The sequence below is a fragment of the Diabrotica undecimpunctata genome, chromosome 3 (genome assembly GCF_040954645.1).
Source record: "Diabrotica undecimpunctata isolate CICGRU chromosome 3, icDiaUnde3, whole genome shotgun sequence".
Taxonomy (NCBI): Eukaryota; Metazoa; Arthropoda; class Insecta; order Coleoptera; family Chrysomelidae; genus Diabrotica; species Diabrotica undecimpunctata.
The window spans coordinates 39191043-39211465 of NC_092805.1; the positions used below are offsets into that span (position 1 = coordinate 39191043).

Here is a 20423-nt window from a genome sequence, read left to right on the forward strand (position 1 = left end):
AATAAAAATCATATAACTAAATAATATAATAGTATAAAACGTAGGTTACTTTTTATGATACAACGAAAAACAGTTCTTTTTTCGCTAAGGCACAATCCAATCTTAGACGTCGCCCACTCCCACCTGGTTCTGTGAGGATCCTTACTAGTGCTACAAAAAGCACATCGTCTAGATGTCCCGTGTCGTGGCATATGCAAACATTGGTCAAAGCGTTTCTCATAAGGCACAATTTTTTTGAAATGTTTACCTGTGACTGTAGGAGAAGCAACCATACTTCGTGACAGTTTACTACCACTGGCGCGGATTAACCGTGAAGCTAAGATAACCTAAAAAATTTCAGGTGTAGAACCGCGCATTTCGTTTTTTGCTGGAAAAGAATAAAATAATTCACAACACATATATCTATGAAATGCCACAAAATTCGGTGCCACCATTTCTTTAATTTGCGGTCAATCTCATACACAGATTGCAGCATATATGTTTTGTCAACGTAGTCCATTTGCTGGTTATATTCTTTGACCATCGTTGGACAGACCACGACTTGTGAATTTCCGTCTTTTTGCTTGCGGGAAACAGTTGCTTCTTCTGAAGGGTTTAGATGATTTCCCAAAAAATGCACTACTTTCCGGTCTCTCCACTTTACAAACACCAGTCCATCTTTGCTGACCCTCCAGTCCGATTGTCTTAGGATGTGTAATTCTTTGTCAGATGCTAAGTCTTTTGGGATATCTTTTCGGTTAGTCTTGACAGTGCTGCACGCATAAATACATTCTGATTGCAGTTTTTTTTTGTAAGGACACAGAGTTGAAAAAGTTATCAAAGAAAACGTGATATCCTTTTGCCACCAAATCTCGAGTCAAATCTAAGATAACTCTTTGGCCCAAATCTTTTTCAGGTTGATCGTTAGTTTTTCCAACATATATTGAAATTGGCAAACATATTTATTCTCGTCAGATCGAACCCAAACTTTATAACACCTCTTGATGGGTTTTAGGCAACTACGACCCTTGAAACGAATCATAGATTCGTCTATGGATTGATGCTTTGAAGGGCCATATTAAGAACGAAACGTTTTTGATAAAGTATACAATAAAGGGCGAGCTTTATACAATTTGTCATAATTTGGAGAGTCGCGACGAGGCATCACTGAATTATCTGCTAAATGCACGTTTCCTAGATGCCAAACAATATCTAGTAGTTCCTCTGTAGATGACCAGTAATCGGAATAACTGGACAACCTTTTGATTCCCATAAATATATTGATAGCAATGACAATTTGAATTTCTTTAGCAGAAGTTGGTGTAAATGAAGAGTCTCCACCACGTTTCTGAAGAGCGTAGAGGTTTGCTTCGATTACAATTTTGTCAATTAGAGTTCCAGGGAACAAGTGTAAAAAAAATCTACTGGCTTCTCCATATCATCTGGAATTTTAGGACCGGTTTCCTCAGTGAACTGCTTGATGCTAGTAACGCAAGATGCCGCTGGGTTAGGCCAGGTTGTTCTTTCAGCTAATTCTATATCCCTCAAAATAGAAGGGGGAATATTGTCCTCGTCGTCCGGGAAGGCTTCATCATCAGGAATATTCTCTGAATTGTCGTCTCTTGAATGTTGGTCTGGCTGGTCATTTTTAAGTATTATTGGCATATTCGCAATGTCAAGCAAATCCTCTTCGTCACTACTCGATTCATCTGACTCGTCATCTAAAGGAATGTTATCTAATAATGTGAATAAACCACTCGACGACATTATTTAGCTCTCTAAATGGACATACTTTTTTTCCTGAAATAAAAAAAAATAAGTACATATTTTATCTAGTTTCCTAGTGGTTTCAGGATGAAACCGGCATTTTATATCTTCAATATACTTATTGTAAAGTGAAAACTTTTAGTAATAGGAAGTATTAATCATACATACAAATGTTTCTAATATTGTAAATAAAAAATAAAGTTACCTGCCATAGCGAAATAATCCAAAAACCACCAAAATTGCTTATACCACTAACCCGGTTCAAAACACGTGTTATTTCCCACTAATAACGAGAATATAAATGGCGGTGCGCGATACATTTTAAAGAAGGAGGAGCCTTATACGTCATATTCCGTGGGTGGTGTCAGTCAAATACCACTGAGAATGTAGCTAAAAATTTATTTGTATGTGGTTTCACAATGAAACCACTAGGAAACAAAGGGTTCAGAGGCAGAGTGGACAGGAGTATGTGTCAAAATTTAGGGAAAAACTGTACAGGGAGTAAGGTATTGTCTGTTGTCCGTAAGTGTTGTGTAGAAAAATGTTTTGCAAAAATAACTTCGCAAGATCAAAAGCGTTTATTTGACTGTTTTTATGATAATGGTTCAAAAAAAGAACAAGACACTCTTCTAGAAGGTTGTATGGTATTAAGGGAGCCTCCAGAAAGGTATAAAAATATAGAAAATCCCAAAATTAGCAGACAGTATCACTGGAAATACAAACTTAAAACTTCTGGTTGTGATGTGCCCGTGTGCCGTTCCTTGTTTGTTGACTTATATTAAGTAGGAGTGAAGAAATGAAAAATGGAAAATGATTGATGAAAAACACGGAAACCAAAGAAAAATTTCAGATGATGTTTATTCTATGGCTTTAGAACATTTAAAATCGATTCCACATAAACCAAGTCATTACACACCTGGAAAAACACAGATTGTACTTCGACAACCCAGACCTAACGATTAAGAACATTTTTGAGCAGTTTCAAAAGTTGTTTAAAAGACACTATTAGGAATAATTTTACCATGAAATGCAAGACCTATTTTAAGTTTTTCAGAGAATCTAATTTTACGTTAAAAAAACCGAACACTGACACACATGTGATTATTGTCGTGAGTGTGAAATCAAACTTGAAAAGAACCGAAATAATGAAGGCCGTGTTAATTACAATATCCATAAAAAAAGCCTCGAGGTATATTCCAAGCTATAAAAATGATTACTTGAGAAAGGCAACAGATGATAGTGTCATTCTTGTCCTTTGGAATTTGATTACACACAAAATCTACCGTTGCCAAAACTCAGCATAACAAAACAGTTCTATAAAATACTTTTATGGATGTACGTATATACGTATGGATGTACGTATTATACACGTGCATAATGATGGATCATCATAATATATGTATGTTGCTTCATTCATCTTTGACTGTATTCACAATAAATCAGACTTTTACGGATTTGTTCTTGGATATCAAAACTATACAGAGTTGAAGTGAAACATATTTATCCTGTTCGTGGACACTCCTTTTAGTTAGTGCAATAAAAATTTTGGGGTTATAAGACAGGCCTTAAAAAGAGTTCAAGATGTCGTGGAACCCATGTTCTACCTAGAAAAAATCGTACAGTGCAGACAAACTCCTCCTTTCTACCTCATGACTCCTGTATAATATATGACTGGGATGCAGCACTTCTTCCTTATTTTTTGAAGAAGCCGGTGAATAAAATAAAACAGTATCGCGTGCTGAAGTATAAGCCTTGTGGGACACTGGCTGCTGCTAAAACCTACTTTGAAATTTTAGCAGATAGGCCCTTCTTCTAGCTACCGCCTCAATTACAAAATTGGTGACAAAAAAGGAAAAATGTTAATTATCGTCAAAGAATCTCGCACAAACCTTATGGAAAAATGCCCTCGGTTAAATCTGCCCAAACGTTGCCATATTTTAGTATTCGATGTGTCAAACAAAAGTTTCCATCTGCACAATATCCAAAAACCAAAATTTACTATGTGCTTGAGATTCATTCTAAAGGTCATTTGGAGGTCAAAATGGCTTCTTCGTTAAAAGCAGCATTTTTTTCTTTGTAACAGAGGTCTACATTTTTTCAAATATGTGTCACAAGAATTGGTAAAGACAAAAGGATTTTTGGGGTTGCTATTTCCGAATTACTGGTCATTTAACCTCTTGTCAAAGATCCAAAGAGCCATGGAAAGGCAAATGCTGAACATCAGGCTATCAGATAAGAAAAGAAATACTTGGATCCCCAACAAAACAAAAGTGACCGATGTATTAACGCAGATAGCAAAACTTACGTGGAAGTTCGCTGGACATACCATAAGACAGAAAGACGACAGATGGAATAAGATGATTATACACTGGAGACCATATAGTTACAAACGAAAAAGAGGAAGGCCACAAATGAGATTGTCAGATGACTTGAAGAAACACGCACACCCGAAGTGGATACAAACTGCCTACAATAGAGAGACTTGGAAGAAGGAAGAGGGGGCCTATGTCCAAAATTGGACAGCAAGGGCTGTATAGATAGATATATAGATTAACCTCTTGTCAAATCGAGTTCGAAGATATTTTACGATTTATCTAAAGTAACCTGAAAACTTCAATGTTAGATTGAGAATGTATGTTATTTATTTTTTTATATTTGCGACGCGAATTGTCCGCGTGGCCTCGCTGGTACTGCAATCGAGACGGCTCGGAATACCTTCCAAGTCGGCTCGCCCCCAATCCGCAACCTTGCGAAGCGCTCTGTAGATTTGGACTAGCTTACATGTTTCCCCGCAATGAGAGATTATATGACACAGTTTGTGGTGTGTCTGTCTCACGATTGATATGATCAATCACGATTGATTCGTTCGTTTTGATTCAATCACTTCAAAGTATTGAACGATCGAATCCCGCTATCCGATCCCGATCGAATCCGATCGTGCGGTGACAAAATCAATTCATCGGCCGCCGACGGCGCCGATCTAACCAAAACAAAATTCCACAGCCAATATCCTTATTACTTTTGATCCTCACTTGCAATGAAGACCGATCCGCTGAATGATTGAAAAATTAAAATACTAAATATTGAATTAAGAATTGTGTGCAAGGCAGGAACTTAGCTGCAGACCGGGAGTATTGGAATTGGAAAATATTCTATCGGCACCCAGCGATTACTTTCGCTTGTGTTGTTAATAGTTAGTAGGTAGTTAAAATCATAAAATATCTATTTGCACGCCTGCAGAAGGAGAGCATATCTGGATTCATTTCGCATGATATGTCCGAAGAACTGTAACTTTCGGGATTTGATGGTGGCCAGTACCTGTCGGTTCTTATTCATTCTTCTGAGGACCTCAGTTTGTGACTCGGTCAGTCCACGGGATCTTGAGCATTCTCCGATATAGCCACTCAAAGGCTTCCAGTTTTCTGCATATCTTTGTTCAAGGTCCACGATTCAACACCATAAAAAAGGTCAGAGAAGACGTAGCATCGCAGCATTCTTACTTTTGTATCAAGAGAGAGGTTGTGACACTTGAAGAAGGCCCCCATCCGATTAGGTGGATCTAGCTTTTCCGATGCGTGCTCTAATCTCCTGGTTGTTGGTCCATTCTTCATTTATTGTGGTGTCGAGGTAGTTGTAGTGCGTCACTCTTTCTACATGGGATTGGTTGACGTAGAGTTGACCTTCTGTTATTCTTTTCTTGCTAATTATCATAAGCTTTGTCTTCTTAACGTTTATATTGAGTCCATATTGTTGACTGTAATACGTGATTTTGTTCATAGGAACTTGTAGGTCTTCAAAAGTTGTCCACAAATACTATGGTGTCATCTGCATATCTGATGTTGTTTAGCCGGTAACCATTTTAGAGTAGAATACCTTTTTCAGTTTCCCCAAACGTAACGTTCAGGACGGCACCTATTTGCCCTTGCAACGCCAAACAGACGGCAGTTTTTAGCGTGCCTTGTGGACGGATGGCACATATATCGGTCAGAACAAAAAAATTAACACGTTATGTTTAATAACTGTTTATTGAGTAAAGACATACATATTTTTTAATATGTATGTTTTATATATATATATATATATATATATATATATATATATATATATATATATATATATAGCTTTTATTAAAAAACCTAAAAAAAAACATTTTTTTTAATTTCTTGGTAGAAAAGTGCATTTTTTTTTTAATTTTCTTTAGTATGGTATGTCTCGAAGCGTGGAACTACACACAAACCTACATCACATTCTTTACACATGTATCTCGATACCTTGCGTTTTTTGTCCGTTTCTTTTGTATGCGAACACACAACACATATTCTGGAGGCAGTTTTTGTCCTTTCGGTCGCTGGAACAAATGAAGGAAAATGCTTTTCCTTTAATCTGGATATATCCGCTAACATGGATCTGGGATTTTTCACTTGATATTCATATCTGAAATTAAAAAAAGCTATAATGTATGTAAATAACGACTGAAAAACAAAAACTTACCTTCTAAAAATCTGATGTATGACTCAGTTGAAATTTGGCAAGTGGCATTGGCATAGTCTGGTTTGTCAAGAACATAGCGTGGGCATTTAGTACACAGATATCTACTGTGTGAAAAAATAATTTTTTGTACCATTTTGTGGTTTTCCTCATGCAATAAATGCTACTTATCATCATGTCAGAGCGGTCGACTGGTCCCATTTGTTTATTGTACTCAATAACACAATCTGGTTTCCTTACTGGTTCTTCAGTAGTAGGATCAATTTTGTCAAGAACAATCATTTTATTTTTTTGCATTGTTGTTATCATCATAACATCTCTTCTGTCTTTCCATTTAAACACCGAGCAAATGTCAGAATTGCTCCAATCTACTTCACCTTTTTTCAATTTTTCTTGCAAAGAAGGCACTTGAAGCCTTTTAGATCTAACAGTCCCACAAGAATTTGTTTTATGGCATACAAATAATGTGACAAGATTAGACTGCTATAAAAATTGTCAGTAAACAGTGAGTGGCCTTTGTTTAGATATGGTTTCATAAGCTGAGCCACAACATTTCCAGTGGCACCCAAGCCTTTGATAGTTTCTTCGGTAGAATATGTATTCTTCCCAACATAAACAATAAAATCCAGAACAAAACCAGTCTCGCAGTCACATATAACAAATTTTTATACCAAAACGGTGGCGTTTGGTTTTTATGTATTGTTTAAAAAGGAGTCTTCTCTTAAATAATATCATACTCTCATAAATAACGAGGTTTTCAAAGGGATAGAATTGTGACTGAAATCTTTGTTTTATTTGTGTCAAAACCTCCTTTATTTTATACGAGCGATCTCCAGCTCCTGCATGTTCATTGATAGAGAAATGCAAATATTTCATAATTTGTAAGTATCTGTCTCTTGACATTTTTTTGTTAAAAAATGCGGAGTACAAAAGAGGATACTTTGACCAATTCTCCTTTCTGGACATAAGCATAGTCAATCCAAGAAAGGTAAAGAACTCATCTAAATAAAGATGTTTCCATTTTTTATCATTTTTTTGCATAGCATACCCCTGTTAGTTTCATCAATTATATATTTGGCTGTATCCTCGGTAAAAATTTTCAAAAAATAATCTATTGCCTTTGGTTCTTCCGTTAAGTTCATCATGTCCTGTACTCCGCTCTGACTATCATCAAATTTATGTAACTTGGGGACGAATTGATTTTTTTTCCCACTGGATTTGTATGTCACTATAATCTTTTTCAATATTATTTTGATCGTTTGTATCTAAGTTGTCACAATTCTCTAAGCTTACATCTTCATCAATTTCTTCTTCAGCACTGCTTTCTTGATCACTTTCTCCAGTTGGCAAATTTTCACTCCCACTATCAGAAAATTGCTCCTCTTCACTATCAGAAAACTCAGGTGTGTCCACTATTTTTAGTAAATTAGCCACTTCCTGTTGGGTTAATCCACAACACGAAGAATAATCATTTGTAGTCTTATTATTAACTTTAATTCTTTTGCTCGAAGGCCCGGCGTTCTGGTTGCACGACATTTTAGTTGCTACTGAAGATTTTTAGATGCTGCGTGCGCATCTTTCTCTCTAGCCGAGAGTAGCACATATCGGTCGGTGACTGATATAAACGACACTCGTGTGTGTGGCAAATTATGAGCTCACGATATATCCGCCAGTCGTCTACCTGCCAATTTCATTTTAAAATTTTGGCTGATTAATCATACACTGGTCTTTGGAGGCGGATAAACATAGTGACATATATATCGGTCAGCCGTCCGTGTATCAGTTTTCTTTCTGTCCGATAAATCGGTCAACCGTCCTGAAAGGGTTAAAATAAGAAGAAAAAAATGTTTACAAGGGTGCTGGGTGAAACTGCTTAAAACAAATTTCACATTTGTAAAATTTTTACCAGCGTGCACACTCAAATGTATTCTAAAATGACCTGCATTACTAAACTTCTCAACATCATACAATTGTACGATTTTTTTCTAGTATGCACTCTCAAATATGTTCTGAAGGTAGTTCCTTTACTACACTGCTTATTTCACACTGTTACTGCTTTTCTTCAGTGTATGATCTCATGTGATATTTCAAACTACCTACTAAGAAAACTGCGTAAAAATTTTTACACTTGTAAGGCTACGCCAGTATGCACTCTCACATGCTTTTTTAAACTGCCTGATACGCTAAATTGTTTAAAACAAATTTCACACTTGTAGATCTTTTCTCCAGTATGCACTCTCAAATGCCTTTTCAAACTGGCTGCTACACTAAACTGCGTCAAGGAAATTTCACACTTGTAAGGATTTTCTCCAGTGTGCACTCTAAAATGGATTTTTAATTTACCTGCTTGACTAAATTGCTTAAAACAAATTTTACACTTGTACGGCTTTTCTCCAGTGTGCGATCTCATATGTTGTTTTATAACACTTAGTTGAGAAAACGGCTTAAGAGAAATTTCACACTTGTAAGGCTTTTCTCCAGTACGCACTCTCAAATGATATTTCAAACCGCCTGCTTCGCTAAACTGCTTAAAGCAAATTTCACACTTATAAGGTTTTTTTCCTTATAAAATGGTTTTTTAAAGAATATTTCTTAGAAAACTGCTTAAAACAAATTTTACCTTCTTCAGTCTGAATGATTGTTTTTTTGTTTAAATTATTTATGCCAGAGAAATCTTTAGGACAAGCAGAATCTTTTAATGTTGCTACTTCATAGTTTAGACTTCTTCATAGTTGTACTGTCAAATACAACTGTAAGGCTTTTCTCTAGTGTGTACTCGCAAATGATTATTCAATGTACTTTTGTCACTAAATTGCTTCAAACAAATTTCACACTTGTAAGGCTTTTCTCCAGTATGCACTCTCAAATGCGTTTTCAAATTGCTTGCTATACTAAATTGCATCAAACAAATTTCACACTTGTAAGGCTTTTCTCTAGTGTGTACTCGCAAATGATTTTTCAATGTACTTTTGTCACTAAATTGCTTCAAACAAATTTCACACTTGTAAGGCTTTTCTCCAGTATGCACTCTCAAATGCGTTTTCAAATTGCTTGCTATACTAAATTGCATCAAACAAATTTCACACTTGTAAGGCTTTTCTCTAGTGTGTACTCGCAAATGATTTTTCAATGTACTTTTGTCACTAAATTGCTTCAAACAAATTTCACACTTGTAAGGCTTTTCTCCACTATGCACTCTCAAATGATTTTTCAAACTGCCTGCTTCGCTAAACTGCTTAAAACAAATTTCACACTTATAAGGCTTTTCTCCAGTATGCACTCTCAAATGATTTTTTAAATTGCCTGCTGCGCTAAACTGCTTAAAACAAATTTCACACTTATAAGGCTTTTCTCCAGTATGCACTCTAAAATGGTTTTTTAAAGAATATTTCTTAGAAAGCTGCTTAAAACAAATTTTACATTTGTAACGCCCCTCTTGAGTTTGAATAATTGTATTTTTGTGTAGATTATTTATGCCAGAGAAATCTTTAGAACAAGCAGAATCTTTTAATGTTGCTTCTTCATAGTTTAGACTTCGTTTAGGTTTCTTCATAGTTGTACTGTCAAATGTAGGTAACATTTTCATAATTTCCATTTCGTTCTTCTGGGAAAAATCTAAAATAAAAATAACTAGCGTAAGCAATATAAAGTAGAGAAATTGGCTTACAAAATAAGAGTTAATCAGTTTAGTACGACAAAGAGAGATGTAGCAAAGAGAGGTGTGTGGGAATGAACAACCCGATTTGTTGGCAAAACAAGGCTCGAAAGAAACTTTTGTAGGCCCAGAAACATTATGTGTTATCACCAAAAATGCTACAAAAACGAGATTCAGAAGTGGCTGATAAGGAATTATCCAAAGAAATGGAGAGCCACTAAAGGGCAAATCCAGACTAAGAAAATAATCAAGAATATTGATAAAAAACTCTCGAACAATTTAATAAACCTCGATAAACGGGAGATTAAAACTGTCACCGAAATGGTGATAGGACAGTGTCGTTTAAGGAAATACATATACAAATAAGGTAAGGTGAATGAACCATGGTGCAGAAAATGCGAAATGGAAGAAGAGACTGTCATACACATCGTATGCGCCATCTGAATCGTCCGATTTTGCGCCATCTGAATCCAATTTCTAGTCACTCTTTTTATGTCATCTGTCCATCTCGTTGGGGGTCGACCTCTATTTCTGTTAGCTTGTATTCGGGGTCTCCATTCCAAAATTCTTTTTGTCCACCGGTCATCAACTGATCTTGCTACGTGACCTGCCCAGTTCCACTTTAGTGTTGTTATCCTTTCAATAAGGATTGGGTAATAAGCATTGGGGATAAGCATTGGGTATTCTATCACGTAGAGAAATCCCTAACATTAACTAACTTGTAGTTTACTCACTGTTGTTCTTGTGAGTGTTAGGGTTTCTGCGCCGTAAGTCATCACTGGCAAAATATACTGATTAAATACTTTTCTTTTTAGACACATTGGAATCTTAGACCTAAAAATATCCTTCATCTTTCCAAATGCAGCCCAAGCGAAGTTTATTCTTCTTTTCAGCTCGATTGTTTGGTTGTCTCGACTTATTCTGATCTCATGGTCCAAGTATTTATAGGAGTCAACTGGCTCAATATCTTTGTCTTCTACTGAGATGTTTTTGTTGTGGACTAAATTTGTCATAAATTGTGTTTTTGAAAAATTTATTTTAAGACCAACTCTTTTTGTGGTAGTATGGAGTTCTTGGAGCATTATCTGTGCCTGATCAAAGCTGTCTGCAATAAGAACGATATCATCTGCAAATTTAAGGTTATTTAAAAATTTTCCATCTACAGTGATACCCTTTTCGTTCCAATCTATTGTTTTACAAGCATATTCTAGTAAAGTTGTAAATAATTTAGGAGACATGTTATCTCCTTGCCGAACACCTCTTTCAATACGAAAGGTTATCTTCATTAAGTCTTACACAGGGTGTAGCATGCTGATAGATGTATCTGATGAGGGATATGTATCGGTGATCTATTCTATTCTACATTGTGTTAGAGCTTGGAGCATTTCACTTTGATTGACTGTATCAAATGCTTTTTCAAAGTCGACAAAGACAAGTATCAGGGGTCTATTATATTCAATGTTTTTTTCAATCAACGACTTAATGGTTTGCAAATGATCATTTGTTCCGTATCCAGCTCTAAATCCTGCTTGCTCGCAAGGTTGATAGGAGTCTAGTTTTGATGTCAACCTATTAGTTATTATCTTCATAAACAACTTATAAACGTGAGATAACAAGCTAATAGGTCTATAGTTCTTTAGCTCTTTTTTGTGTTATATTTTCGTAAGTCCTTTCTCACTGCTTTATTAATATCTTTATTAAGTTGTTGTAGCACGCGTGCATTCGTATCGTTTTTGTTCTTAAGTTCTCTTCGTGTCTCCATAAGTCTTTTTGTCTCTTGACTGATTTTTTCCTCCTTATCTCTCCTAGGATTTGTATTGCACTTTTTCTCTGCGTTCTTAATAGCTTTTATTAAACTATCATTTAAGGTTTCGACATCCATAACGTCTATATTTGTTGTCTCTAGAGATCTCAGAATTTCCTCTTCGAAGGACATAGTGTTTTCGATTGGATTCCATCCTATTGGGTGTGTTTTTGTTATCATTTTGTATCTTTGTTTTTGGAGATTTAGCACGATCTTCGCTCTTACCATTCTATGATCACTTCCCACTGAACAGCTATTAAGAACTGTTACATCATGGACCATGTCTTTGTTGTTGGTTAAGACAAAATCAATTTCATTTTTGGTGACTCCATCTGGACTTGCCCAGGTCCATTTTCTTTGGGGACTTTTTTTGAAAAAGCTATTCATTGCAAAGAGGCCATTTCGTACCAAGAAACCCAAAAACATTTCGCCTCTTTCATTCTTTGTCCGAATCCGTAGGGACCTATTGCAACTTCGGTCCCGTCCAGTTTACATCCCAACTTCAGTATGCAGAGTATTATTCTTGGGTTGATATCTTTAAGTTGTTGGATATTTTTAGTGTCTCTTATGTATAAGAACTCCAACTCCTATTTTTTCTTTGTTTCCCATATAGAAAAGTTGATGCCCTGATTTAAGAGTTATACAGTCTTCTTCTTCGCGTCTTACTTCACAGAGTTAGAAGCTAGCATAAGGCAGGGTCGCTAATCCCTGTAGCAGCCTGTCTTCTACTGGGATTGTAGAAAAGTGCTACCTGCTACCTAAGCTAAGTGATATGAGGCAGGAATCCACCAGTCAACTGAGGATTGAACCAGAAGATCCTAAAACTACCAATAATGAAACTGTTGGCCTTCGTTGAGGCCACATCACTTATTCGAGTGTAATGGAAAAAACAAGCTATTGTACAACGACCAAGTGCCAAAGGTTAACTAGTTTTGTGTGAACTAAGAAGAAGAAGAGGGAACTATGGCTATCCAGTCAGTTTTAAATAATGGTTTGTATATAGAAGATCTGCATCTCAACCTTGGTATATCTCGTCATCAAGCTCCATCTAGTTTTCTCTAGTCTTGTAGAGTAGCTTTCATTTGCTCTGCACAGATATCTTGCTCACTGTAGACATTTAATTTTTATTACAATAACTACATCTTTGGCTTTAGCTATTTTGTTGTATTTATTGTATAGCTCTAAATTATAGTGATGACATTAAGTTGCATTATGATTATTCCATCATATCCATCAATATTAATAATCTGTTTTCATAAACTTATATTTTTAAGCGGTATTCTTCAGTTTATCTCTTCCGATTTTATGTTTGTGGTGTTAACTATGCTTACCAGTTACCACTTACAAAATTATAGCTACCAATGTAGCTGTTTTGTCCCATGATTCTGATTCTCTAGTCTGTCCCTGATGTCAAGAGCTTTCTTTTGTTTTCATTGTATGTAGATCATTAGACCCGTATTATCTGGTGCATTTGAGGATGCAGCAAACATCTCCTTCAAGCTACAGATCCTGCATCCTGCAAGGTCCAAGTCATCTGCACATGAAAACATCTGGGTAGAATTATTAAACATTGTAGCTGTGTTGTTAAATTCTGCATCTCTTATAACTTTCTGTAGCACAATTTTAAAAAGTCTGTCCCAGTTCTCTGTTGGTGTTAAATTCTTCAGAATGGCTATTTTGAACTTTTAATTTACATATGATAACATTATTTTGACACTGACATGTTTATCTTGTCAAACTTCCTAGTTTTTCCAAGAATTCCTAATACAACTGGTCTACTGTTGACTGATTAAGTCTGAATTCTTAATGATTTTGACCTAGAATTTCTTTAGAGTATGGGCTCGCAGGTAAGTAAAAACGCAGAAATAAAGCAGCCACAAAATATAACAATAGGAAATACAACATAGAGGGGGTAAAAATTTTTATATACTTGGGATCCCTAGTCACGTCTGATAATAACGTTACAGAGGAACTGAAGAGGCGAATATTTATTGCAAATAAATGTTACCATGGCTTAATTAGGCAACTAAGATCAGATAACATCGGAAGAAAAACAAAATGCCAAATATATAAAAACCTAATAAGACCGGTACTCACATACGGCTCAAAAACCTGGACACTCACTAAAAGAGAGGAAACGTTGTTAGCCACCTTCGAAAGAAAAATCTTGTGACACATATATAAGGGCACAAAAGAAAACGGAATATGGCGAAGAAGATACAACTCTGAACTATACAAAATATACCAGGATCCGGATATTATAACATTCATTCAAATAGGACGGCTGCGTTGGATAGGACATGTAGAAAGAATGGAAGAAGGCGAAATACCAAACAAAATATTCAAACAGATGCCAGTAGGAAAAAGAACAAGAGGAAGACCGAAGCTGAGATACTTAGAACAAATAGAAAATGATAACAACCTTAAAAATAAAAAACTGGAGAAAAAAAGCATGAAACAGATCAGAATGGAGAAGAATCCTGGAACAGCCAGTGATGATGATGATGGGCTCATATGTGTGTACCTATGTTAGAAAGTATATTACAAATTATATTAAACAAGATTGTCTCTTTAATTGTGGTGGCTGTAGCTCAGCAGCCATTTTATTGGCTTAACAATATGGAGGATCTGACTTTATTTATTTGTAGACATTTATAGACAGATATAACATTTATCAGAATGCAATACCATGGCTAATGGCCAAGTGATCTTGTGACAAAAACCTTAAAGACAGCATTTGTGACTTCTAATTTTTTTTTATTCTGTACTTAATCAATAACTTCTCAAGTGCCATGAAAATATTCAAGTAAAGCATTATACTGAGACAAATTAACAAACATATAACACAGTAGTACTGGGGTTGTATTTTCTAATTGAATCGAATTTTTTCATATGAGTTAACTTGAATGGAACATTTCGTATACGAATCTGAATGTGTATTTTTGAAAGTCCTTCGAAATGCTATACATGTAAAAGGAGAAGAATTTGCACCAGCAATACTGCAAATTCGAATAACTAAAACTAAAAAAAAAGAAGAATAATTGACAATTTTACTTAACTTGTATTATGGTGATTTTGTCATCTAAAAAAATTCGTTTCTTGTAAATTAGCTGAAAGGCGTAAAAAAGAGCGTGAAATATGGTGGTTCAGTGTCGGTAGAACAAAAAAAGAGCCATTTAAGTCTATCAACTCCATTATGTGGGGCTTTTTTAGTCAATTTTTGAAATTGTACATCTGAATAGTTCTGTACAGGGTTAAGAAAGGGATGGTAAACTCTGCCTCTCTGTTGCGCTAATATTTCTGCCTCTACAAAGGCATTAACTATATTTGTTTCTATTAAAAAACTATTTAAACAAGCCATTGAAAACAAAGTTCAAAAATATTGTATTAATGTAAATTATATTGTATTGTTCAATGTAAAACAATGATTAAAAACTATCAGCTGAAATCTTATCTGACATACACGGGCTCAGTGACAACTGAAATGACAACAATTACTTTGATCATATACTAGCATCAAAATTTGAATGGTTCAGAGCCATTCGAGTCGTAGTACATGAAAAAATTCGTACACGCAGATTCGAAAATACAAAAAACTGGATTTCATGCGAATTTCTTCTAATTTGGTATGCAAAATATGCACGAATGAATTCGAAAATACAACCCCTGAAAAGTAACTACATATTGAATAAACGCTATAAAAATAACTAATAAAAGGGAAAACACAGTGGTTGACTCATAGTTTAAAAACTTACAATGAAGTAAACAACTTCTAATGTATAATAGTATATATATATATATATATATATATATATATATATATATATATATATATATATATATATAATTGAAATTACCCAAACAGATTAAAAGTTTCAGAATACATCATTAGTAAAAACCTAAAAGTAAGTATTTCCAAGTTAATGGAAATACAGCTAATACAAAGATATAAAATGTTGACTGTTAAACGAAAGAATGTAGTAAATACTTGAATCATTAGTAATTGAAAGTAGCCACATATTAAGGTCTAATAACCCTTAGATTACATACTGCATTTATTAAATTTTAAAATTCTTGAACTCAAAACAAGAATATGTGTGTCCTGAGAAAGATTGCAGCCAACTGACTGTAAGATCAGGAAGTGAATAAAAGTTTAACAGATTTATGAATGTTCTTGAAGAAGCTTATTTGGAATATTTCCCAGAGAAGAGGTATAAGGTAAAGGCCAATCAAACTAATAAAATTAATTGGTATAACAATGACTTAAAAGCTATATGTGATCAACTACACTTTTTAGAACAGCTTAAAAAACAGTATAGGTTACCAGACATTGAGAGGACATATAAAGACTTTAAAACACAATACAAACTTGCAATACATAATGCAAAAATCATGACAAATAACAACATCATCGGGAATTCCAGTAATCCAATAAAGTCTATATGGAAAATCATAAATGAGCATCATGGTGTTAGGAAAAATACTAGCCTAGCTCCTAATATCAGTCCAAATATCTTTAATGATTACTTTTCACAGATAGCATCCAACTTGATTAAAGATATCCGTTTAAAATCTGAATCAAATAGATATAATTCAAATAAATATATTAAATCAATTTTCTTTCTCAGAAGTCACAAAAACTAAATAAAAATCTCTTTATTTTGAGCAATCTTTCAAAATGTGTCTCACTGGAGACTATATGTACTATGTATTCCATTCACATCTTCCATATTCTATCCTTGTCTGGGGTCATGCAGCTGACACTCACAGAGTATTTGGACTGCCTAGGAATGCAGTGAGGGTCTTTGCTGGTTTGGGATTTAGGGAAGACTGCCGTCAGGCTTATGAAAGATTTGGAATTCTTAATGTACCAGCACAGTACATTCTAGAAAACCTTCAATATTCATGAAGAGGAATACCAATATCGGTAAGATAGTTTCGAAACTAAAAGATAGTTTCATTTTCATTCAGGAATACCAATCTTTATAGAAGCATGGTTATGATACTAGGCACAAACAGAATATGATACCAGCATATTGGTGTTTGAAAAGGTATCAAAATGGACCAGGATATTGGGCAATAAAATGTTTTAATGTTTTGCTTGAAAATATAAGAAACTTGACTGAAAAGGAATTTGAAAATAGAATTAAAACATATTGATACTAAATTCCTTTTATTCAATTCAGGAATACTTACAGCATAATTTTAATTTTAATTGAGATTTTGTAAATATTTGACATGTGTAAGATTTTATATTTTTAACATGAATAAACAGTATTGAGTTTAATTTTAGTTGTTACTTAAATACAGCGTTAGCTGTCTTAAAGGCATTATTGGTTGTAATTAATTTCACTTCCTGATCTTACAGTCAGTTGACTGGTATCTTTCTCAGGACACACCCATTATGTTCCCTTAAAGTAAATTCTTTTAACATCAACCTCATGTCACCTAAATTTAAAAAATTCAATATGTAATCTAAAGGTTATGTGACCCTAATGTGTGGATAGTTTCAATTACTAATAATGTAAGTATTTGTCACATTTTTTCAGTTCACCAGGCAACATTTTACATCTTTTTATTAATTATAATTAATGTGGAAATAATTTTAGGTTTTCACTGATGATGGTCTAATAAGACCAAAATTTTTAACCATTTGGATAATTTTAATTTTCAAAAAAAATATAGGTACATAGTAATTTTGGTGTTACAGAAGAATCCTACGAATATAATAGATTCAAAGAATGTCAAACGTGGAAGTATATAGAATGATATGAAATGGGGCAGAAATAATATTAACTATCAAAAGACGAAAACTTGAGTACTTAGGACATGTGATGAGAGGGCAAAAATACGCATTATTACAACTTATTATGCAAGGCAAAATCCGAGGAAAGCAAAATGTGGGAAGACGAAGAATATCCTGGCTTAAAAACTCAAGGGAATGGTTTGAATGCAGTAGTACAGAACTTTTTAGAGCAGCTGTCAACAGAGTCCGCATAGCCATGATGATTTCCAACCTTCGATAGAAGATGGAACTTAAAGAAGAAGACATAGTACTACCTACATTGGATAAAATAATATCAACCTACACATTGTTACTATTTCCCTCACCTGAGTCTTCCTCTGGTTCATTCTTTAAGTTTTCCAGATTTATGGAGGTGGAAAGCTGACTCTCTATATATTCTTGGTCTAATTCAAAAGACTCTTTCTTAATTTCAGTTTTTATTTCCATAGCTGATAAAAAATAGGAATTATATCACATAGTTTAGTATACTGAAACCAAATTTTTAATATTTGTCTTACCTGAGTTATCTTCATCTGGTTCATTCTTCAAATCCCCAAGATCTGTTGATGTAGATAAGGGACTCACTACATATCTTGGATCACATTTAACAAACTTTTCATTAATTTCAACTTTAAATTCCATAGCTAACAAATTAAAAGTTCGGGAATTATTTAGCATAAAAAAAGCTAAAATTTTAATGTTTTCTTTGAACAATATTGAATATTCAAAATGTAACCAACAAACAAATAATAAATAATATTATCAAAGAATATAGACGCTTATAGAAGAATTGTTCAAATGGGCGATTTGGTTACGGTTTATACTTCAAAACACTCCTCCTGAGGGTGGCTGCATAAACTCAAAGCGTGGCGCCGTGGCGAAAATTTCATAATGAAATATGTAGTTAGGGGGAAGTGGGAAAGGAGTACGAACAGGTAACTTTGCATCTACGCCTAAACAAATTTTATCTAGAAATGTATGACATTTACTAAAATATCATCTTCATAACTGATTTTTTTATTCATATATGAATGAATGAATAAATTATTGGTTTCAAAAATGAAACCAAATGTTAACTTAGTGTTTAATTACTACATAGTATATTCAACTAAATAATATTCTTTTCATTATATATATATATATATATATATATATATATATATATATATAGGTATATATATATATATATATATATATATATATATATATATATACCTATATATATATATATATATATACCTATATATATATATATATATATATACCTATATATATATATATATATATATATACCTATATATATATATATATATATATATATATATATATATACCTATATATATATATATATACCTATATATATATATATATATATATATATATACCTATATATATATATATATATATATATATATATATATATATATATATATACCTATATATATATATATACCTATATATATATATATATACCTATATATATATATATATATATATATATATATATATATATATATATATATATATATATATATAAGAGTAAGAAAAAAGAAGTGCTTGTGACTCGTTTGGAAAAAATATATAAATATGTTTTCGATTGGTTGGAGTCAATAAACGGGGCTAGTATGTAACTATTTTTTATCTCGAGCTTTCAATTGTGTTTCCAATCATTTTCAAGAGCTGCTAAAAAATACAAAATATCTTACAAAGTTGAACTAGAAAAAAAAATATTAACTCACCAAATGAAATAAAATATTTATATATCTCTATATGTATATCGACATTTGTTAAAATAAATGTTAAAGATATATTAAAAAACAAAAAAAGTAAAATAAAAATATATGAGAAATTATAAACGTTTTAAAGGTAAGAATAGTAGATAGTTTAAAAACCTTTTATGTATAAATATTGCTGCTCTTAGCTAATATTAATTTGCTTATAACAATGTTAATAATGTTTAATTAATTTGTAATAATAGGCAAGTTAATATTACTCAGCGGGAACCAAGCGAGAAGGTAGCAGTTATCTCCCACCAGGATGGTAAGGAATATACTCAGAGTCCAAAAGTTAGGCATCCTATGTATATAAAAATTTACTATTTGATTAATTAATATTTTTTCGAAATACGTCAAGTGGATTAAAAAAGTATAAAACGATGGATTCACACTTTTTCAATATTTTAAAGATCCAAAAAAGATGATTTTTCAAAATACTTTTGAACTCTGAGTGTAAGGATAATAAAGGAGAGAAGGACGATAAGAAAGGAGAGAAGGGATGTGTTATTGTTCAATATGATCATAAATTAAACTGATTAAATATGTGCAGAAATATCAATAAAGAAAGAAACTTATTGGCGATTAAATATATGCAGTATACATTCAAGAGAAATATCGCTTTCAAAATGGATTATTTGCCATAAAAATAAATTATCGGGAAAAACGAAAGGCAGAATTTACAAAACAGTCATCAGACCAATAATGACACACGCGGCAGAAACAAGATCTGACACAGAGAAGACAAAAAGGATATTAGAAACAGCAGAGATAAAAACACTTGGAAAAATTGGTGGTAAGACATTATGGGACAGACCTAGAAGTACAGATATACGTCGTAGATGCAAGGTGGAGAACATCAAGAACTGGGTAAGAAATAGAAGAGTAGAATGGAACGAACATATAAGCCGAATGGCAACAAAAAGAGTAGTAAAGACGGCAAGAGACGGTTCCCCAATAGGAAGACGATCAGTAGGAAGACCACGAAAACGATGGAACGACAACTTACTGGAGGCGCATTGAAAAACAGACAGACTCATGTCGATATAAAAATAAAGAGGAAGAAGAAAAATAAATTCTTAGACTATATTTTTTTTTATTTTTGTTAGTTTTTATGTTTTTTTTTTGTTTTTTTTGTTTTTTTTATTAATGTTGTCAAATATTTCTGAAAAA

At 33.5% G+C, this 20423-nt stretch overlaps 1 protein-coding gene across 1 annotated transcript; it reads right to left on the reverse strand.

Annotated features, from left to right (window-relative positions):
- Positions 1-5874: 5874 nt before the first annotated feature.
- Positions 5875-18614, reverse strand: LOC140436717 (uncharacterized). The gene is made up of 4 exons (XM_072525767.1): positions 17997-18614; positions 17805-17927; positions 6238-9849; positions 5875-6180 (listed from the first exon to the last, which is right to left on the reverse strand). Exons 1-3 carry the CDS (start codon positions 18154-18156, stop codon positions 8975-8977), a joined length of 1158 nt encoding a protein of 385 aa, XP_072381868.1. The 5' UTR covers positions 18157-18614; the 3' UTR covers positions 5875-6180; positions 6238-8974.
- Between the last annotated feature and the right edge of the window lie 1809 nt (positions 18615-20423).

Excerpts from the sequence above, each read along its gene's own strand:
- LOC140436717 (XM_072525767.1), bottom strand. The coding sequence starts at position 18,156 with ATGCTAAATAATTCCCGAACTTTTAATTTGTTAGCTATGGAATTTAAA. Across the intron at positions 17,928-17,996 it reads ACCAGATGAAGATAACTCAG|CTATGGAAATAAAAACTGAA; the intron begins GTAAGACAAATA and ends ATTTTTTATCAG. Across the intron at positions 9,850-17,804 it reads TGAACCAGAGGAAGACTCAG|ATTTTTCCCAGAAGAACGAA; the intron begins GTGAGGGAAATA and ends TTTTTATTTTAG.